The sequence below is a fragment of the Rhamphochromis longiceps genome, linkage group LG4, assembly GCF_057381845.1.
Source record: "Rhamphochromis longiceps isolate RC_006_pf linkage group LG4, R_longiceps_female_GT1.1, whole genome shotgun sequence".
Taxonomy (NCBI): domain Eukaryota; kingdom Metazoa; phylum Chordata; class Actinopteri; order Cichliformes; family Cichlidae; genus Rhamphochromis; species Rhamphochromis longiceps.
In genome coordinates, this window is record NC_140560.1 from 18,547,898 (window position 1) to 18,571,548 (window position 23,651).

Genomic DNA, 23,651 nt, shown 5'->3' on the forward strand with positions numbered 1-23,651 from the left:
ATTTGGTCTGTACTGGTTTGAACTGAGAACTTGCTGACACACGAACCTTTTTTTTCTCTATATAAGCTGTTATGTACTAAATAAACCTTTGAGTCGATTTGGGAAGACAACCTGAAGCAGTCTGTTTCCTTGTTCTCCCAAGCTGCTCCCGACGTCGTAACTAACCCAGCTGAATGGCATACCTGAGTGTTACTTTAAATAATTAGGAATCTTAGAAGGAAAGGACAGAACTCTGCTTATCGCTCGTGCCTTGGAGGGAAAACCGGGATGGACATTTTTTCCTTCACCTACCCTTCCTCTCCCCCCTCCTCATCTTCCTCTCCCTCCTCCTCGTCTTCCTCTTGCTCCTCCTTGTCCTTGTCGTCCTCTTCATCCTACTTCTTCACCTCCACGTCCTCTTCCTCGGCCTCCTCTACTTCTCACTCTTTCTGCTCCCTCCATTGTACTCCGCACACACAGCTTACCTGTATTATAGTGCTTAGGCTGATTGCAAAGTGAACGAATTATCTAAAAAAGTTTTCACATGTGAAAGTGTGCCAGACAGTTGGCAAGTTAGTGTTAATGATAGCCATACATGTGTATACTTTTGCTAGGAGTGTGTTGGAAATTTGGTAATTGAGTGTTGTGCAGTGAATTGTGCCTACAGTTTTGCAAAGTGTGTGTTACAAAATTGCAAACTGAGTGCAAAGCAGTTTTTGTGCTTTTAGTTTTGCAAACTCAGTGAGTGGTTTTGCTATAAGTCTGAATAGTTTTAGAGATTGTGCTACAGGATTCACAGTTAGGGTTTAAGCATTCAGAAAAAACTGTAAGTTACTGAACTTATGTGTCTTGAGTTTCAGTATGTTTCCATTATTTGCCTGTAAAATGAATGTGTGACAGTTACAGTAATGAGTGCTTCTATTTTTGTAGGACACAGAGACGACCACCTGGTGGAGGCAGGTTAAGGCTTTTGTCGGAGGAGCAAGAGAGGGAACTTGTAAACATGGTAATTGCAAATAATGTAATCCGCCTGCAAGAGATTCAAAGGAGAGTGATTGAGGATGATCATCTTTTTCGAGGCATAAATGCCATCAGCCTCTCCACAATTGACCGCATCCTCCGAAAGAATCAATTCCGGATGAAACAGGCATACCGAGTCCCTTTCGAACGAAACTCTGACAGAGTGAAAAACCAACGTGTGGAATATGTTCAGGTATGAGTTTTGATACTGTATAAAGTATTGTGTACCATCACAGCATGGCAGTTTATGCTGCCATTTCAGCACTCTTGAACTGTGGTTCAGGGTACCGATTGACTCTACTGTGTTATGTGTTTTGCAGAGAATCTTTGAGATTGAAGGACGGCCTGTTCCCCATGAAATAATCTTTGTGGATGAGGCAGGTTTTAACCTGACCAAAAGAAGGAAAAGGGGGAGGAACATAATTGGCCATCGGGCTATTGTAAATGTCCCTGGTCAGCGTGGGGGGAATGTCACTATGTGCGCAGCCATCAGCCAACGAGGGGTACTCCACCGCCATGCCGTACTAGGACCCTATAACACTATGCTTCTCCTTGCTTTTCTTGATGGTTTAAGACAACATATGTTCCAGCTGGACTACAGGGAACCAGCACAGCCAGAGCAGCCTCACTACGTTGTTGTGTGGGATAACGTCAGCTTCCATCGCGCTGCTCTGGTTCGTGACTGGTTTACCAATAACCCAAGGTTTTCTAATATCTTTCTGCCTGCATACTCTCCTTTTCTAAACCCGATAGAGGAGTTATTTTCGGCATGGCGGTGGAAAGTGTATGACCGAGAACCTTATGTCCGTGTTCACCTCCTTCAGGCCATGGAAGAAGCCTGCCTAGACATATCAGTAGATGCATGACAGGGGTGGATCAGGCATGCAAGAGGATTTTACCCCCGCTGCCTGGCTGGGGCCAATATAGCCTGTGATGTGGATGAGATTCTCTGGCCTGACCCAGACCAAAGACAAGATGCTGAGGTGGGATAATGTTTCTGGTGTGTGTTGTACTGTATAGTACATGAATGACAATGTGCCACTGTACATACATTGGTTGCGTCTTTTGTGTTTATCATGTGACAAGGGTTTTGAAGGGGAGAACCATAAGCAACCTATTTGTTTTGGAACTATTGTTTTGAATTAATTGTACCAGTGTGCAAAACTCTGTTGTAGTGTATGTGTTTTTGAGGGCTTGTGTTTGATGTCTGAGGGCAAAGTTTGGTTTTTCAGCAGGAGTGAATAGTTTTGGGTGTAGAGCTTCATTTTGACCTGGAAATAGGATGTTTGGGAAATTGAGTGAGATGTTATGGATTTGTGTTTACTGTTGTGAGGATATGAGGCGTAGTTTCAAGAGATGTGTTTTAGCAATCGAGAAAAACTGTAAAAGTGAAGCTCCCATCAGGCCCCTTTTATTTTCTCTACAGTTTTGCAGCTATTGGATACTGAATCCCGTGAGCCTCACAGCTTCAGTCAGCCAGCCAGCAGGAAAAAGGACTGGGGTGGATTTGTATCTAATGTGCTGCATATACCTGTGCCACAGAGTCATAATAACACAAACCACCAACACCAATATTGTAATTTTCTGTACTTCTGATTTTAAATGTTGCACAAGTTAAAATTCAGCATTTTCCTCACAGAACACATTCAGCCTCTGTGCTTTTTTAAACATATATTAGACTATAGAGACAATCCATAATTACTGAAACACTGTTGGATTTATACCAACAGTAAGGATTGGGGAAAAAACTACTGAGCATGTAAGACTTTATCTAATTAAGGAAGCACAGATGATTGTGTAATTTAAATGAATTAAGAAATGACTTTATCAAAATAAAGAATGAAGAACAAATGAAATCATTCAGATTCATATGTTTTTAAACATTTACATAATAGTTAAAAAATGGTTATGTTTATCCTTAAGACTTTGGATGAATGGCATATTCAGCAATTATTTAATTATTTTTGGTTATTATACTTCATGATGAAGAAGCTGTTTCAAATAATAAATGCTACAATGAAAGTCTGACTTATTAATCATAAGAGATGCCAGCACAAGAGCCCCCCCCTCGCCATAATATCCTGATGCAAATCTTCACTGTGTGCAGTGTACTTCTGTGCTGCTCACTTGTGTCTTGCGCTGAGTGTTGATTGTTGGAGCAGCAGTGAACGATCTCTAGACTCACAATGACACAGACACTCACTCTGTTGCTGGTTGCTTCTTTGCTTCACTGTGAGTTCTTCTGCTTCTTATTGTTTATGTTCTTATAACAAGTGCTATAAGAACATTTTGCAGATGTCTGTCTCACTGGTTCCTTTTTAACTCCTCAGGTGTTACAGGTCAGAGTATGGAGTCCATTCCTTCCAGTCCTGTAGTGAAACGGCCTGGGGAGACTCTCAGTCTCTCCTGCAGAGGATCTGGTTTCACGTTTAGCTGCTGTACTATGAACTGGATAAGACAACAACCAGGAGAATCACTGGAATGGATTGGAATTGGCTACTCAGATTCCAGCAGAAACAGATATGTGAGCAGTCTGAGTGGACGAATAGAAATCAGTAGAGATGACAGCAACAGCATGGTGCATCTGAGCCTTTCCAACCTAAAGCCAGAGGACTCTGCTGTGTATTACTGTGCCAAAGGCACACAGTGGTTTAAGTAATGAGAGAGGCTTTACAAAAACCTTCAGCTATACAGTTTCACAGGAACCTACAGGGGGCAGCAGATGATCAAGAATATGATGTTCAACTCACTGTCACAATAACACCTGTGTTTGCACCATCTGTGAATAAATATTAGTAAAACACACAGAATCTAAAAACATGTTATGGTAACAATGTGAAAAATAAAATTCATAAACATTTAACCACAATTTAAAGAAGAAAACAAGAAAATAGCAATGGAAATATAGGACATGTAGAAAAATAAATATTTTAACTACTTTTCACATGAACATATCATAATGTTTTAATTAATTCTCTTTAAATTCTGAGTTAATGTCTTTCAACTTATTCTGAGTTAACTTGGTGAAACCCTTGTTGAAAGATAAAACGCTAAAAAAAGGTCACTGAAGCAGAAACAAAGGGTCATGAAGAAAAACATGGTACTTAAATAATTGAATTTATAAATAAATAAATACCTTTTTTCAAATTTACTTCGGGGTAAAGTCAGGAAATACTAAAACCAGGAAACACTAAAAAATCATTTTCTTTCTTTTTTTGCTGAACATACATGATCAACCCTGATGAACATACATATTACTTGTATATATGTTTGTTTGGTTAGCTTGAACATTTCTTTTGTTAAATTGATTGATAAGGAGGAGCTGATGCTACCTCAGACTGCTTCCATCTTTGAATATGTGCTGCAGAATATGAAAACGGACATGACAAGATTGAGCTGCACCACTGAAGACTGGCAGGAAAATGGTTTTGATGATAAATTCTCATGAGTTTATGGTTGTTTTTCTTTTCTTGTTAATATACAGGCCTGGTAAGAACAGATTAAAAAATGTTGAAAGATACATGTTTTAATTACAGAAGATAATTCTGGATGACTATTTGTAGGTACTGAGGGTCAAACGCTGACTGAGTTTGAGGCGGTGGTAAAAAGTAGGGGTGCAACAATACTCGTATCGATATTGAACCGTTCGATACAGTGCTTTTGGTTCGGTACGCATATGTATCAAACAATACAAATTTTTAAATTTATTTTATCAACTTTTCTTCTGACGATGCTGTCTGTGTTGAGCGCTCAGTGGATCTGCGTTCGACTACTCTGCCCAGGCTGCACTGTCGATTGCAGATCCACTGAGCGCAGCGCAAGCTAGCAAGACAGAAGCTAAGCTCGTTGCAACATGGCAACTGCCTCAACACTACCCGAAATTGAACCTCCCCCACCCTAATTCAGATCTGGCGTTTGGAGCTATTTTGGTTTTCATGTGAAGTATGACCCTGATGGTAAGCGCGTCATGGACAAAAGTAAAACAGTATGTCAGATGTGCCACGCAATGCTCAATTGGTGGGAACTAGTGCGTTAGCGCAGTTAGCTTGTTAACGTGTTGACGCCGTCCAGCCCCACGCACGGGGCGATCGGCGGTAACTCATTAACAGAGATTTGCCGCGTTATGGCATTAATGTCATTTTAACGAGATTAACGCTGATAGCACTAGTGGGAACACAATGAATATGACTGCACATTTACGCCGACATCATCCTAGTGCAAAGACAAGTGAAAGCAGACAAAAACAACAAGCACGCATGCTACAAACTTTACCCGCGTCATTTAGACAGCCGTTAGCACATGATTCTCCTTATGGGGACCTGATATGTTTAATATGCTGCTGAGAATATAGCCCAGAAGAAGCGTATAGTATAGCTTTTATTTTGGAAAGAGACATTTCTCTGTAATAAACTCTCTTTTCCAAAGATGAGTGATTCCTCGATCAGATAGATTTATTTATTTTTATTATTTTGTTGTTTCAGCAACATTAAATTTAAAAACTGTACTTTTGAGTTAAAATATATATTTAAAATTTTAATAAATGACAAATTAAAAAGGCATGAACATTTTTTTGTATCGAAAAAATATCGAACCGTGACACCAAAGTATCGAACCGAACCGTGAATTTTGTGTATCGTTGCACCCCTAGTAAAAAGGCCTGGAGATTCACACAGACTGGCCTGTACATACTCAGGGTTCAGTAGCCATCACTGAAACGCTTGGATCAGACTCCTGGAAAAGGACTGCAGTTTGCTGTTACTATCAGCCATAACAGTGACAGCATCTATCACTCTGAGTCAGTCAGGGGCCGGACTCCAGACTCAACAGCAGAAAGTCACTGTGTAATGTCAAGTTTATCATATTTAAAATACGGGTTCTTTTGAACAGTCAACACCAGAAAGCAGGTGTATCTGCAGGTGAACAACTGGATGATTGAGGATCCTGCTGTTTATTATTGTGCTCGGGAGCCACAGTGACACAAGAGGAAGAAACGTTGTACAAAACCTGAACACATCAAACCAAGTCATAATTTGGTTTTAGCTATTCAGAAATGAACTGAAGACTGGCTATCACCTGTCATCTTGGACAGCTGAGCACACAGCCTGCAGGCAAAGGACTGGAGTGGATTGGAATGAAAAGTAGTGAGAGCTCACCCTATAAAGACTCGCTGAAGAATAAGTTCTGCATTGACGTAGACACTTCAAGCAAGCGTCTGTGGTTAAAAGGCCTGGACAATCCCCAAGACTGACCTGCACATACTCAGTGTTCAGTCGTGATATTCATGTTGTTTAGATCAGATAGGCTACTGGAAAAGGACTGGAGTGGATTACTTAGAATTACGATACTGGTAGTGACATCAACTACTCTTAGTCAGTCCAAGGCCAGTTTGCCATCTCCAAAGACATCAGCAGAACGCAGGTGTGACTGATCAGTTAATATGATCTACAGTCCGCCAAAAGCCTGTGCAGACCACAGTTTCTCACTAAATAACAAAGTAGCAGTTATATATGAGATATTTTCATATGATAGAGAAAAAAATACATAGGTGCTTGGATAAACATATTCTTTATAATTTAGAAATGTGGTCAAATGCTTTGCTTTTGAATGGATAGGATTGAAACAAAGTGATGCTGTTGCAGATGGATAGGCAGCAGTGTGCACAGACTAATACCAGAGCACTGTGCTGTATGTTACTGTACCAGATACACTCAATAGTAGAAGAACATGGTTTGCATATTTAAGGGATGGCATAAATATGAAAATACAAATGACATTAAAGTCAAAGGAGCTTGCAAAGAAAAGCGTCTGGACTTCTTTAAGTTGCTTGAAGACGTTTCACCTCTCATCCGAGAAGCTTCTTCAGTTCTAAGGTCAAATGGTGGAGAGTCCCAGATATAAACCTAGTGGGAGTAACCCCCCACAGAGGGACAAAAGGACCCCCTGATGATCCTCTAATCGCCTGAGCCAAGGTGTGAAACTGGGTGTGGGTCCCAATCAGCCAGAGTTTCGGGTGAGTTCATTGTGAAACCTGGCCCCACCTTATCATGCGAATTCCTGAGGTCAGATGGCCCAGGATGTGAGTGGGCGTTAAGGCGTCTGAGAAGGGATCTCAAAACTGGATTATAGATGGCAGAGAGTTGGTGTCGTAAACCCCCGCCTCTGTTCAAAGATGGTCGCTCACAGTGGACATAGATGGCTTCTTTCACTCCTCTTTCAAACCATCTGTCCTCTCTGTCCAAAATGTGAACATTGGCATCCTCGAAAGAGTGTCCTTTATCCTTAAGATGCAGATGGACTGCTGAGTCTTGTCCTGTGGAGGTGGCTCTTCTGTGAGAAGCCTGAGAACCTTCACAGACAAATGACATTAAAGGTTAGTAGCTGATTTTCTGTTCCTTAATATCAATGAAAAGTTAACTTTTTGTCAAAATGATTAGAAAATATTTTTAAAAGAAATATAAACATTAAAAATACTGAAATAGGACATAAATGAATGATTCAATTCAATATCTAACTGGTATTGAAATACTGATATTTGTCCTGCTGAGCAAGACAAATATTTAATATAATCTCAGTATTAAATCTTCTTTAATTTGATTAAATAACAATTACTTCTGAAGTATTCTGTATAAGAATTTCTTTTATTTATGTATTAATCACATTATTTTATTGTATAATGCCTTGGTGCCACTGCCACGGGCGCTGGAGCCTATCCCAGCTGTCATAGGGCGAGAGGCAAGGTACACCCTGGACAGGTCGCCAGTCTGTCACAGGGCCAACACACAGGGACAGACAACCATTCGCACTCACATTCATTCGCACATTCACACCTAGTGACAATTTGGATTATCCAATTAACCTATCCCCACAAGTTGCATGTCTTTGGACGGTGGGAGGAAGCCAGAGTACCCGGAGGGAACCCACACAAACACGGGGAGAACATGCAAACTCCACACAGAAAGACCCTGGCCTGATGGTGGAATTGAACTCAGGACCTTCTTGCTGTGCGGCAACAGTGCTAACCACCGTGCCACCGTGCTGCCCCCATTGAACTCATCAGTTGAAAAAATTGTGCTAATCACTGTTAGGTTTTAGATATTTCCCACTGAAAACAACTGACTGCAAAAAACTTTTTTCTTACTAATAATTTTCCACAGTGTGATCTGTTTTCTCTTATAATCTGTCAGCAAAGATTATATGATGCAAAGATGCAAAGCAAACTTCCTCACAGGCTGATATAAAGTCTGATATCATGCTGTCAGTCACAGAAGAAGATGAGAAGCTCCCATCAGATCATACTGAGCACCAACATGTTCTCTCTAGCTCTGCTGCTTCTGCTGCTGGATCCTGTGAGTCTCACTGAACAGAAACACTATGATCACAGCTGACTGATTCTTACTGTTACTACATTCAACATGTTTCCTCCACAGGTGTGAAATGTGAACAGCTGACACAGCCAGCCTCTGTGATTGTGCAGCCAGGTCAGCATCTGACCATCACCTGTCAGGTCTCTTATTCTCTTGGCTGGTACACAGCTTGGATCAGACAGCCTGCAGGGAAAGGTTATTCATTGACTGTTATTAAAAACACTTTCACATCTGAACAAATCTTTGTATGGAAATAAAAATCCTGCTCTTTTCCACCTGAATTCTGTGATCATTTAGATGAAAAATAAAAATAGCTGGAATAAAATCTAACAAAAAAATGTGAATGTATTTACATTACACTTCCTAAGCATAAATTCACGTGTTCATTTATGCTTAGGAACATCATTAAGGCTTTAATCTCAAAATATTTTTATTCAGTTTATTTATATCTTTGAGAATCCTCACAGAGTGTGATTAGCAGAAAGTAAATTGCTGAGGTTACTGTGGTACTTTGTCATGGTACTGGGTCTGTGATCCAGTGTGTGTTAACTCTAGTTTAAGTTATATTCTCTGATTTATTGTTATTCATGGTTTTGTTCTCCTTATTGTTCTCTGCATATGTTATAGCCATAGTTCCTATTTTTTAGGTTTCTGTTACTGTGCCCTCCCTGTGTTCCACATTTCATGTCTAGTCACCCTTGTGCATCTCCTGTGTCCAGACTATGTTCCCTCTGTCTCCCCAGTCAGTCATATCTTCTTGTCTCAGTGTCAAGCCCGTGTGTGAAATTGAAACTGGTTCCTCTACAGGAAAGACTGAGAGCTTCTTGGGGCTTTTTAAACACTGGAGTGGAGGGAATGGACTCCAAAGCCTGACCATTCAAACCTGCTGAACAACCAGAAGAAAAAACAGATCAATGAAAATCAGGGATAAATAATGACTTAAACAAATGATCTAAATAAAAATAATAATTGATGCATTGCAACGTGAAGCAATTCACAGGGCAGACAGACAACTGTCAGCAGGACAGACAGTCTGAACATCATCTTGAAAATGAAGCTGTGAGCGAAGAGCTTTAAATCAAAAGGACAGAGTCTGCCACCTGGATTTTATTAGGCAGGGCCAAAAATATGCGACTTAAACATTATTCAAATGTATCTACAAATAAAATTTTACATTGATTATCACATCATTCAGTATTGGTTTAACGCATAAATATACTGTATGTTTGCTTATGTAATACAATATAATCCAATGATTTAATAATGACATTTCTTTTCAAATTCTCATTTAATGTAAAATTACCACCAGAATAAAATGAAGTCACAATTTTTCAGTTTATTTGTTTTTTCAGGTTAAGATATGTTTTGCTGAGGAGGAGGAGTCAATGCAAAACTGATGTTTTCAGCAGCTTTTTATGGGTTTGAGAGTAAGACTCAGGGACTCAAACTAATATACACACAGCAGGCTGGACAAAGGCAACTGACTCTTAGAATAATGAGAACTTTTTATGCAGTTGTTTTCCTGATTCTGTTCTGTTTCATGACTGGTAAGGACATATATTTCTGGTATACAAATGAGCATGTGAAAAAATATGACTGGACTAATGAGCTGTTAACATTTCTGTAGGTACTGATGGTCAAACACTGACAGAGTCTGAATCAGTGGTTAAAAGGCCTGGAGGTTCCCACAGAGTGACCTGTACATACTCAGGGTTCAGTGGTGATATTCATGCTGCTTGGATCAGACAGGCTGCTGGAAAAGGACTGGAGTGGATTGCTGTCATCTGGGGTGACAGTAGTGGCAGCTACTACTCTCAGTCAGTCAGAGGCCGGTTTACCATCTCCAGAGACAACAGCAGAAAGCAGGTGTATCTGCAGATGAACAGCCTGACAACTGAGGATTCAGCTGTTTATTATTGTGCTCGAGAGGCACACTGAGACAAAAGGAATAAACTCTGTACAAAAACCCATCAAACTACGTCAAACTCTGATTTTAGGTTTTTCCCTCAAATTAAAGAAAAATACATTTAAATCACTCACACTCAAAACTACAATAAACTTGGTTTTGTGAAGCCTTGGTGTTGTACAGTTTTACAATAAATATTTTAAATGTAAATGTTTTCATCTGTCATGTGTGAATTAGGATGATTTTATTTTCCAAAACTACAAACAAATCCAACACTAAATTTGTTTTTTAAATAATGTTTCCCTTTATTTGCACTAAAATTTTTACTATTTATACTAAATGCCACAGTGTGACCTGTTTTCTCTCATAATGTGAACAGCTGACACAGCCAGCCTCTATGATTGTGCAGCCAGGTCAGCATCTGACCATCACCTGTCAGGTCTCTTATTCTCTTGGCCACTGGACAGCTTGGATCAGACAGCCTGCAGGGAAAGGACTGGAGTGGATTGGGATGAAAAGTACTGGGAGTACTTACTACAAAGATTCACTAACGAGCAAGTTCAGCATTGACTTAGACACTTCAAGCAAGACAGTTACTCTAAATGGACAAAATATGGAGCCTGAAGACACTGCTGTTATTGTCCTCCAGAGACACAAGGCAAAGACCCAATCCTTTCATAACTTGTTAGATCTGTTTTATTATTATTTTATTAATTTTCTTTTATTATGTATTATGAAAAAAACTAATTTCAGTCTAATGATACAGTAATCTGTTCCTTTATATTCAATGAAAGAGAAAAAAACTGAATTAAAAAATTTGAAAAATCGGCTATTCTATATAACTACAAACTGTGTTTTGTTACATTGTGCCGTCTGCAGCAGAGACACCCTACAGTAAATGGACAGAATATTCAGCCTGAAAACAGTGCTGTGTATTACAGGGCCAGCGTCAGAAAAAAAAAAAGCTCTAAGACTGTAAGACAAATTCCTGTTTTTTTGTGTCTCTTTATTTTTTTTTTTATAAATCCTTGGCAATGACTCTATTGTCAGTTTGTAAGTATTGATAAAGCCCTGAAACAAAATGCCAGCACATGAAACTGAATTCAGTTATCAATCATGTTATAAAGTGATTAATTTATGACATAAAATGATTTCATTAAAATAATATTTTAGTTTTGGAGCTTGTATTTATTTATTATTTTGTACTTTTTAATCTAAAAACCAATAAAATGCAAATTATGCAAAGTACTTATTTATATACAGAAATATAGAACATAACATTTACATGTACAGTAAATGTTATAAAAAATTTTTCAAATGAAAAAAAGTGTTTTTTTTCTTTCAGTTTTATTAGCAATTAAATCAAACTTTGTCACGTTGTATGGATTCAAAATACAGTGTCGAGCAAGGTCATAACATCTAAAGTTCTCTTCGTTTAATATTGTTATCTGCACTGTAGACTGGGCAGAGACAAATGGCTTAAACAATGATCAGAAATTATATTTGGCTTGCTTTTCTCATTTTTATTTATTCCAGCCTGCATAAGCCAAAGAGGCAGAGTTCACCCAGGACATGTCAATAACTTGTCACAAGGACAAGTTTAAATTTTTCTTTTAAAATTCAGTTTTTAATGAGCCTCAGAGTTATTTTTTTAAGATTGTTTTACATTTTTCATCTATAAAAAATGTTAAAAACACTGTCTCTATTACTGCTTGAACAATCAGTGTATCTCTAATAATGTATCAGCATCCATCTGTATGCAAAGTAAGCTCCCCCACAGACTTGATATAATGCTGCTGGTTGCAAAAGAAGAATAGAAGCTCCTGGGAGATCACCTTCAGCACCAACATGTTCTCTGTAGCTCTGCTGCTGCTGCTGGCTGCTGGATCCTGTGAGTCTCACTGAACACAAACACTGACAGCATGAACACTACACACTTTTAATTTAAATGCATTCAACACGTTTTCTTCACAGGTGTAAACTGCGAGCAGCTGACACAGTCAGCCTCTGTTATACTGCAGCCAGGTCAGCGTCTGACCATCACCTGTCAGGTCTCTTATTCTCTTGGCTTGTGGACAGGCTGGATCAGACAGACTGCAGGGAAAGGACTGGAGTGGATTGGTGTGAAAGGTACTGGGAGCTCTTACTATAAAGATTCACTAAAGAGCAAGTTCAGCATTGACTTGGACACTTCAAGCAAGACAGTGACTCTAAATGGACAGAACATGCAGCCTGAAGACTCTGCTGTGTATTACTGTGCCAGAGAGTCACAGTAACACAAACTGTTAAGACCCCTGAACAAAAACCTCTCAGGGCCTGAACAACTGTAGCATCAAGCCACCAGAGGAGGAGCTCTAAGACCATGAATGAAACTTAACTTCATCTTCTAAGAAACTTCTTCTGCTTGTTGTCTCATAACTGTTAAAATATGATGGGTTTAAATTACGCCTAACGAATCAAGTGCTTTTATTGTCATTTCAACCATGTGCGGTGGTACAGTACACAGTGAAGTGAGACAGTGATCCTTCAAGGCCATGGTGCCACATTTAACAGACTACATGAAATGCAAGTGTGCAAAAATTGTAAAAAAGAAACAAAAACATGAATAAAATAATTGAAAAACAAAGCTCAGAGACTCATTTTCTTTACTTCTGTAATTCAAGATACAATCAGTTCTCAGATACAATTTGAGATTACAGCACCAACTACTGTATAGTCCAATAACATCACACTACATACAATACTTTCAGCAGTCACTTTATTAGGTACACCTGTTCAACTGTTGTGACGGTCCTGGGTCGGTGACCCAGTGTTTTCTGTTTTGTGTTATTAATCCTTGATTTCATGATGTGTTATTGTTAGTCTGTTGGTTTTGGTTTCTGTCTCAAGTATTCCTAGCTCCTCGGTGCTTTAGTATTTTCCGAGTTCTAGTTCTTAGGGTTTGGTTCTGTGTTCCCTCTGTTCAGTGTTGAGACTGTGTCTCTGTCCCTCTCATATCCTTCCTGTTTTATTTTAATAGTCCTGCTCTGTGTCAGCTTCGGTCCCCCATCTCGTCTGCCTAATTAGTTCTAAAATGCAATTTTAGTTGAAAAGTGCATTTTTGAGGAATCATAAACAGTGACACTGTGTGCGTCATGTCTGAGTGTATTTTATTATGGGACAGCAGTGAAAGGGTTCAGGGGGATTTTGACACTGTTACAAGAACTGTCTGCATTCCCACCACATTATACGATATATAACTGTCACCTCCCTGCTCTCTGAAACAGGGTAATCAACCATTTATTAATGTCAGATAGGCTATTTGTGCATTCAAAATATATCTGTAGCTCAGTATGGTGGAAAAACCTATTATGAGAGGGAATTCCTGGCCCTGGCAAAATTGACAAATAGGTGAGTTTGTGTAATGAAAAATGCCTTAACTGTTTTGACGACTGCATTAAGAGCAGTGAGAATAAAATTTCTGCTGTGAGAACTGAACCGAACTGAATGAGTAAAACCTGTAACAACATATTAGGTAAAAGTATAAGTTCAGATTGACTATTTACTGATATCTTGCTCAGTTGTTCCCTGATCTCAAGACTTTCATTTTCTCGTTATGTCAACGTATTAAAAATTGCATGAATGGGTTACCTGAGGAAAAAAAGTCAATACATATTGTTTTCATCACATTTAGAAGGTTGGCCTGAATAATTCAAAATGTAATGTGTTAACGTGAAGGAGAGGATTTGTGTTCGTCTTTGAGGAGGAGGAGCTGATGTAAACTATGATCTCTACCATGAAGACATGATGCAGAATATAAGACAGGGAATACACGATTAACCACCACTGTACACGGAGCAGAGACAAATGGCCTTGACAATGAATCATCCTGAATTTGTGGCTGTTTTTCTTATCATTTATATTTACTGGGCCGGTAAGGAAAGTGCAGTCGTTTTACTAACATTGTTGTGAAAGTGAAATGATAAGCTTGGAAAACAGTCACTAATTATTCTTGTTTGACTGCAGGTACTGAGAGCCAAACACTGACTGAGTCTGAATCCGTGATTAAAAGGCCTGGTGAACCACACAGACTGACCTGTACATACTCAGGGTTTAGCAGCGATATTCATGTTGGTTGGATCAGACAAGCAGCTGGGAAAGGACTGGAATGGATTGTTTTCATCTGGAGCGACAATAGTGGAAGCTTCTATTGTGAGTCAGTCAGAGGCCGGTTTACCATCTCCAGAGACAACAGCAGAAAGCAGGTGTATCTGCAGATGAACAGCCTGACAACTGAGGATTCAGCTGTTTATTATTGTGCTCGAGAGTCACAGTGACACAAGAGAAAGAAATTTTGCACAAAAGCTTATCACACTAAGTCAAACACTGCTTGATTGCTGCTCAAATTATAGACAATACATTTAACTCCATCCTCACACTCAGAAATACAATAAAGCTGATTTTGTGAAGCCTTTGTGTTGTAAAGTTTTACAATAAATAGTTTTTTGGTGGATGTTTACATTTAAATATTGTTATCTGTATGCAAATCAAACTTCCTCACAGGCTGATATAAAGTCTGATATCATGCTGTCAGTCACAGAAGAAGATGAGAAGCTCCCGTCAGATCACCTTCAGCACCAACATGTTCTCTGTAGCTCTGCTGCTGCTGCTGGCTGCTGGGTCCTGTGAGTCTCACTGAACAGAAGCACTATGATCACAGCAGACTGATTCTTACTGTTACTACATTAAACATGTTTTCTCCACAGGTGTGAAGTGTGCACAGCTGACACAGCCAGCCTCCGTTATCGTGCAGCCAGGTCAGCGTCTGACCATCACCTGTCAGGTCTCTTATTCTCTGAGTGGCACCTGGACAGCTTGGATCAGACAGCCTGCAGGGAAAGGACTGGAGTGGATTGGGATGAAATACACTGGGGACTCTCACTATAAAGATTCACTAAAGAGCAAGTTCAGCATTCAGTTAGATACTTCAAGCAAGACAGTAACTTTAAATGGACAGAATATGCAGCCTGAAGACACTGCTGTGTATTACTGTGCCAGAGAGTCACAGTAACACAAAACATCAGCAGACCTGAACAAAAACATCTCAGTGGCTGAGCAGTTGTAGCATGAAGCCACCAGAGGAGGAGCTCTAAGACCACTAAAGAATTGATGGGTGATTTTACTCAAAAAAATAAATTGGGAAATTCCTTACTGGTCACTATTCTTTTTTTTTGTTTTTTTTGCCTGTCCCGTTTGGCTCTTTTGCCATCAGAATTATTGTCTAAAGGCAAAGAAAGATGCCCAACGGATTTACTTTACCAAATTGTCCATTTGATTCACCTTTTATTGTTTATTTTATTTTCACTTGCTGAATACGGGACAGACTTGACTGGGGGAAAGAAGGGGAGAAAGAAAGAGGGAAAGAAAAACAGCTGAGAAGAGGGACGGGGGAGAAGGGCAAAAAACAAAAACCAACAGAATAAGCAGACAAAAAAATAAATAAAAATACATATATCGATCACCTGGATCACCTGTTGAGAAAGAAAAAAGAAAACAAGCAGAAGAAAACGAGAGTAATAGAATAAACAACATCACAATGATATATGGGAATATGAGCAGTTCTCACGGGTTGCCAAGACCAGAATAAACCCTGTTTTATAACTACATCATGCATACGTCAATCCTTGAGGGTGCTACATATTAAATATTATTGTGCAGCACGTAAGATCGACAGCGCACAGTGTGCTTTGAGGTAGGAGCCAAAAAGGGTGTAGTTTGTGTGTGAGCACCCGTGTGTACACCTGTGAGGATGGACGCGCTTGTATTTAAAAGGTTCCTTCATGTAATGATCTGCTAGAGGGTGTGGGGGAGCCACAGCCCCGTCCTCCAGGGCATGAAGCAGGTATGGAGGAGATCAAAACTCCAGACATCCAGAGGCCCCCAGAACACAAGAGACCAAGGAAGACCAACAGAGGGGCAGCCACGCCACTGTCCCAGAAAGAGCTGAGGAGAGTCCCAGATGAGGGGTCACTCAGCAGCTGCGGAGCAGAAGCCAGGGGGGGTTGCAGTGACGCGCCCATGAGCTCCGCCGGCAGCCAGCTGTGCCTGACCCCACCTCCGAAGTGGCCTGAGCGAGCCCCAGGCTCCAGGCCCCGATAAGCAGCCGCCAAGGAGTGAGCCGGTGTGTACCTGGACGCCCATCCCCAGACACAAAGAACCACCAACGCACCGATGTCTGAGGGAGTCCGCCACCGGCAGGGGAAGTGGTGGGGGGAGATAGGCCTCCAAACCTTGGAGGGCCTGAGATGTCCCCAGAGAGGTGGCGTCTGATACCCAACCTGACATATAGACACAGACATACGGGCACACACAGACACAAACATCCATTCCCACCCTCATGCTCTCATATGCACTTACACCACACTCAACCGACGTGGAGACAGACATAAAGAGATGCTGTATACACGATCACACTCCCCAAGCGTACTCTACCAACCGGGTCTAGGTACCCTTGCCCCTGGAGGGGGGAACTGCACCCAGACCCAGGTGGTGTTACCCTTTTCCCTGCGGTGGGGAGAAGCAGACTGCCCTGACTGGTCACTATTCTTGATCGAGATAGTCATAGTAAGAAATTATGCTCACGGCAGTTCAGCACCAGTTTACCATGTCCAAAGGAAACAACAGAAAGCAGCTGTATCTGCAGATGAGCAGCTTAACAGCAGAGGATTGTTTATTATTGTCCTCAAGAGACACAAAGCAAAGACCCGATCCTCTCATAATCTGTTAGAACTTTTTTATTATTATCTTTTAAAATGTTTATATTAATATTATTATGAAAAAAAATTCAGACTCTGATGTTAAGTAAGTTGTTCCTTCGGATCTCCTTCAGAAGAAAATTTGGCTGGAGGCATTGCGTGCTGACTGCTCTGAGCCTCACTAAGGCAGAGAATCTGATAAAATGACCACAACATACTGTTAAGATTTCTACAATAAACTTAAACTTGTTTTGCTCCACAAGTGTGAAAAAGTTTGATCAGTTTACACAGCCAGCCTCTGTGAGTGTACAGTCTCATGATTATATGTTACCTATCAATTTCTCTGAGCAGGTATACAGTTCAACAGGGTGAAAATAAATGGACAGAATGTGCAGACAGAGACACTGAAACACAAACAATTAGGAGACCTGAGCAAAAAAGTCTGTACTGTTGCACCCAGTGTGACCCCGTGTCCTATATTGAGATTCACATCCAGCTAAACTCTCTCTTGCATCACTTTCTCCAAGGAACAGGCATGTGCTGTATTTGGACAGGATTTCATGCAAAAAAGTGTGAAACTGAATGGATGATCAGCAGATGGATGATATGTCTGTCTTGTGCACTGTAACTGATGACCTTTGGTTGTGGTTGCTTAACGGTTTTTCTTTTCTGTACATGTGGTTAACATAGGAAAGAGTTGCGTTTAAAGGTGTGGTAAAGCTTGCATCATTCCTTGCTTTGGCTTGACATTTTACAAATTCAACAAAGACTGAGAATGGTGGGAGGCTAACATTGTGGTGTTCTTTAAACTTTGACCCTACCATTGTCCACTTCTCTTGAAGATGGAAGGGCAGCTTCTCCACAATTGGATGTACTCCCCTAGCTGTGTCAAGGTAACTTAAATCAGATAAATAACCATATAGCTTTGCAGCTTGGAGTTCACACAGTAGACCTGACAGGTCACAAAGCTTCTGTGGTTCTTTACTGGAGAGCTTTTCTATTGCTTCTGGTAAGCCGTAATGTTCCTCCAGTCTCAACCATATCATCTTCAGACCGGCAGGTGGATGCTTTATGTGGACTGCTTTTAATCTCTTGGCATGTTCAGAAGACTCTGGGCCTAACCAATTCATAAGTAGGTTGATTACTTCATGGCGGTTAGAACAAGGTACCTAATAGTGCTCTGGAATGTGACTTTCCAACTAAAGTAATTTTCTGGTTTAACACAGCTAGTTTGTGTGAATGTGCAGCCAGGCCAACATCTGACCATCACCAGTCAGGTCTCTTATTCCGTGAGCAGCTGGTGGACAGATTGGATCAGAGAGCCTGTGGGTAAAGGACTGGAGTGTATTGGAAGTGCACATTATGGATACAATGCATCATACAAAGATTCACTAAAGAACAAGTTCACCATCAGCTTGGATGCTTCCAGCAATACACAGCAACAGCTATTAAAAGGCCTGGGGACTGTCACAGACTGATCTGTACATATTCAGGGTTCGGTGGTGATATTCATGCTGCTTGGATCAGACAGGCTGCTGGAAAAGGACTGGAGTGGATTGCTTAGATCTAGATGGCAGATGTTTATATTTTATTAATTTTTTAAATCACTATTATTTAAGTTAAATAAACACAGTATAAACATAATATGATGAATCAGTTTTTCCTTTTTCTTGCACACTCTACATGATCTTTTTTTCTCTCTCATGAGAGGAGTCAATGTAAAACTTGAGGTCTTCAGTCTACTTATCTGACTGCTGGGAACAGTCAACACAGTTTAACATGATGGACTGAAAGTTAGTCATCTCATGAAGTGAGAGGAAGAATATCTCACATTTGTGCATTTCTAAGGTCAGTCTAAACTATTTAACTTACAATTTGTTAGAAATTGCATTGACAGAGGTTGTGTTTGTCTGTCTGTGAGGAAGAGGAGCTGATGCGAACAACGACCTATATGAAACTATGATGGCTGAATGTGTGATAAAGAATATAAGGCAGGGAGTACATGATTAACCTCCAATGTAGATAAGAGCACACATGAGAACTCAAAGCCACCTGAGGAATTGTATTCCCAGTAAAACTAATTTTATTATCGTTCAGAAAAGCCTCAGTGTTGACAAGGCAGAGTCATGGCAAATTAATCTCAATAATAATTTAACGAATTAGATCAAAATAAGACCCGAGTTGCAACAAAAAGGAAAGTTAATCCACAGTTAATACCACCAAGGCAATGACAACGTGCCAGACACAAACAGTTTGATGCTGAGTCAAGCAAAGTCACAGCTATGCCATCTGAGACACACTTATGTCTGTGGTGTGCTGTCAAATACTGTACATTTGTGTGTTCAGTAGAAATAAAGAATAACAGTGAGCAGAAAAAAAACCCAATGAGTGTATACAAAAAATGATGAAGTACAGGTAAAGCATAGTGGCCAGCACTAGTAGTGTGTGAGTGACTGTCTTAATACACTGTCAGTTTTAATATGTAAATTAATTAATAATAAATATTCTATTTTTTAAAATTACAAACATAATATAATAAAATCATAAAAAACTGGCAAATTGTACATGATAATTTTCTACTTTTGTAGCTTTGACTTTGTGAAACAGCAGTATTTTTTACTGAGGAGGAGGAGTCAATGCAAAACTCCTACATTCAGTAACTTTATAAATGTTCAAGAATACGAGTCAGGGACCCAATCTCATATACCCACTGTAGATTGGACAAAAACAACTGATTCTTACAATGGCCGGACCTTTTCATTTAGTTATTTTCCTTATTCTTTTTTTTTTTCGTGGCTGGTAAGGACTTGTTTTCTTTTGTTTTATTTTAATTTAACAACTGATATGAAGAAAAGTGATTAAACTAATAAGTTGTTAACATTTCTGCAGGTACTGAGGGTCAAACACTGACAGAGTCTGAGTCAGTGATTAAAAGGCCTGGAGACTCCCACAGACTGATCTGTACATACTCAGGGTTCAGCAGTGATATTTATGCTGCTTGGGTCAGACAGGCTGCTGGAAAAAGACCGGAATGGATTGCTTATATTGAGGATGATAGTAGCTATATCCACTACTCTCAGTCAGTCAGAGGCCGGTTTACCATCTCCAGAGACAACAGCAGAAAGCAGGTGTATCTGCAGATGAACAGCTTGGCAACTGAGGATTCAGCTGTTTATTATTGTGCTCGAGAGTCACAGTGACACAAGAGGAAGAAACTCTGTACAAAAACTCAGCACATCAAAGTCATAATTTGCTTTCTGCCATTAACAACTTCATCATGAAACAATGAAACAGCTTTTTTAATTAAACATTTTAAAAATGCCATAAAAACTTTGGGTTCATGTTTTTTTTATTATTATTATTTATATATTTTTCACACACTAGTAAAAAAATTGGATGGGACTGGCTGGTGCTGACTAGTAGTGTGATCTGGTATCTTTAATTGCTAAGCCCCTCTCTCTCTCACATCTCTGTCGACCGCTATATGAGACCAGGGGCGGCCTGGGGTTGGCAGGGGCTGACTTATTTTGGGCACACATGGAGCAGGCGGAAATATATTCACGGACATCTTTGACTAGGGTGGGCCACCAAGCGAATTGCTGGATAAAAGAGGCAGTGCGATGGATTAGGGGGTGACATGTGAACTTAGAGGCGTGTCCCAGTGTAGTACCTGCGACCGGAGTGCGGCAGGGATGTAGAGTAGTCTGGGAGGCCCGGTTCCCGGGTCTGGGTCAGTGCGCTGCGCCTCCCGAATGGCAGATTCGATCTCCCAAGAGATGGCCCCCACGATGCAGGATGGGGGGAGGATGGGAGACTCGCATGTCACTTTCCCGGAAGCAGTAAATTGTTGTGAAAGTGTGTCTGGTTTGATGTTGCGAGACCTCGGTCTGTAAGTGATGGTGAAATGAAAGCGAGCTAAAAACAGCGCCCACCTGGCTTGATGTTCGTTGAGCCTCTTTGCAGACCGGAGGTACTCCAAATTCTTGTGATCAGTCCAGACGATGAAAGGCTGGACTTTTCCTTCTAGCCAGTCCTGCCACTCCTCCAGGGCCAGCTTGATGGCCACCAGCTCGCGGTCCCCGATGTCATAGTTTTGTTCTGCTGGGGAGAGACGGCGGGAGAAAAATGCACAGGGGTGGAGTTTACCTTTACTACGTCGAGAAAGCACAGCTCCTACCCCTTAATCAGAGGCATCCACTTCCACAATGAACTGCTGGTTAAGATCTGGTTGTGAGAGAATCAGAGCAGAGGCTTCTTGAGTTGTGTGAAGGCCTCCTGAGCTGGCCCATCCCACAGAAAGGGGAGGTGAGACGGGTTAGGGGAGCAGCAATCTTACTATAATCCCGAATGAAGCGTCGAAAAAAGTTTGCAAAGCCCAGGAACGATTGGAGTTGTTTACGATTGACTGGAACCGGCCAGTTCAGCACTGCATCCACCTTAGCAGGGTCAGCCTTAAGGTTTCCCCGTTCAATGATGTAACCCAGGAATGACACAGTGCTGACATGGAATTCACATTTCTCAGCTTTGACAAACAAGCGGTTTTCCAGGAGATGCTTAAGGACGTTCGTGAAAATGAGCATGTCGTCCAAGTAGACAAAGACAAAATACAGAGGACGTCGTTGACAAGAGCCTGAAAAACAGCTGGAGCATTAGTTAACCCAAATGGCATGACTAGATACTTGAAGTAACCAAGATGAGTGTTGAAGGCCGTCTCCCATTCATCTCCCTCCCTTATCCTCACCAGATGATAAGCATTGCACAGGTCCAGCTTAGTGAAGATGGAGACTCTCTGAAGCAGTTCAAAGGCAGATGTTAGCAAAGGCAGTGGGTACTTGTTTCTCACATTGATCTTATTAAGACCCCGATAGTCAATACAAGGCCTTAAACTCTATCTTTCTTTTCTACAAAGAAAAACCCAGCCGCAAGAGGAGAGGAAGATGTATCTTTCCAGTGCCTCACGTTCAGGTTGAGAAATACTGTATAAACGGCTCGTAGGAAGGGGAGTGCCAGGGAGGAGGTCAATACCACAGTCATAAGGTCTGTGAGGGGGCAACAAAGATGCACAGTCTTTACTAAACACCTCCAGGAGATCATGATAGATGGGAGGGATGGAGGAGAGATCAGGAGAATCAGGGGCAGAGCCTGGATCTGAAGAACTGATAGGCGATATAGTGGCCTTTAAGCAGGTCATGTGACACCCCTCCCCCCACCCCGAAACCTTAGCTGTCTTCCAATCTAGTGTGGGATTGTGTTGTTGCAACCAAGGAAATCCTAATACCAATGGCGTGAGCGGAGCTTTAAACACAAACAAGCACAGGGTCTTGGAATGATTGCCGGAGGGTGTTAAAGAAATAGGCTCAGTGATATGGGTGACGTCAGGGAGGCGTTGCCCATTGAGTGCCGTAACTTTAAGTCTGTGAGGAAGGAGCTCAGTTGGAATGTTTAATCGGCGGGCTAAAGCTGCATCAATAAAATGTTTGCTCTGCTCCGGAGTCAATTAAGGCACGGAGCGCGTGAGAAGTCGAACACAGTGATTTTTGTGGGGATTAAAAGGTGTGAGGGAGAATCTCTACAAGAAAGTTCGCCCACCCGTACTCCCCTCTCTACTGGCGGGCAGAGAGAGTTGAGTTAAAAAGCCTGTACAGTTTTCCAATCCACCAGAAAAAGGCTCGGGGGTTGGGAATGGTCGTTCAGGAAGCGCTGGTGGTGCTGGTTGCGAAAGATTTGCGAAAGAGGAGATTGTGGGATGTACTTAGCAACGTTGTGCGCTGGGCCAGTGCCGGAGTGAGAGCTGCCAGCTGTTGGTTGATATGCTGCAACATTTGCTCGTGCCGTACCAGTATGACTTCAGGCGAAACAGCAGGCTGATCTGGCTGTGGCACGAATTCCGAGTCCGCTGAGTCCATACTGACTGGATCGTTCTGTTACGGTCACAGGGGGGACTCAAACGCAGGACTCCTTGCTTAACCCTTTGACTGCCTGCTCAACCATTTGGTTTAGCATATTTTGAGAGACTATATATAATGAACTGGAGTACTTGGCTTAACTCAACCTTATTGAGCCATCTCTACCACTTGGTTGAGTTATGTTATCCTAAAAAAAAACACTAGATGGCACTGTGTCAGGATATGGCAGGCCTCATCTGCCACCCTCCAACCAGGAAATCAGAAAGCAAAAAATCACTCTGGACACATGGACTGTTTTGGCTAAAAATTTTAAAGGTAAGTACATTTTTCTGCAGTATAAACATGTCAGAGTCTTTACTGAACATGATTATGTCATTTGATACCAGAAAATAGCTGTAATAAATCCATAATATTTTTTTAAAAACATGCTCAACCAAACGGTTGATTTGTCAATTGATGGTAAGAGTAGCAAAACTTAGCTAATGTTTAGAACTGTTGTTTTAACATATGAAATTGACTATTTACTATTGAATATAAATAATTTAATGATCTATACATGTAAATATGACATGTTTAAATTTTTCCATGACAAATACTGTATGTTACAAAATGTTCTAATGTTTAAAGATTTACTCACTTTCTGTGATTATTTTTTAAAGTACAGTTTTAAATGACACATGGAAATCAAACCAACTATATTTCTACAATTTTTTTTTTTTTTTAATGTTTATTAGATGGATTG

General features: G+C 40.8%; 1 gene segment (V, D, J or C); it reads left to right on the top strand.

Annotated features, from left to right (window-relative positions):
* The first annotated feature begins 11,714 nt into the window (after window positions 1-11,714).
* On the top strand, window positions 11,715-13,013 carry LOC146671414 (immunoglobulin heavy variable 4-38-2-like). The segment is given in 2 exon segments: window positions 11,715-12,160; window positions 12,244-13,013. Coding segments are annotated over 2 exon segments (345 nt in total).
* Window positions 13,014-23,651: the final 10,638 nt, after the last annotated feature.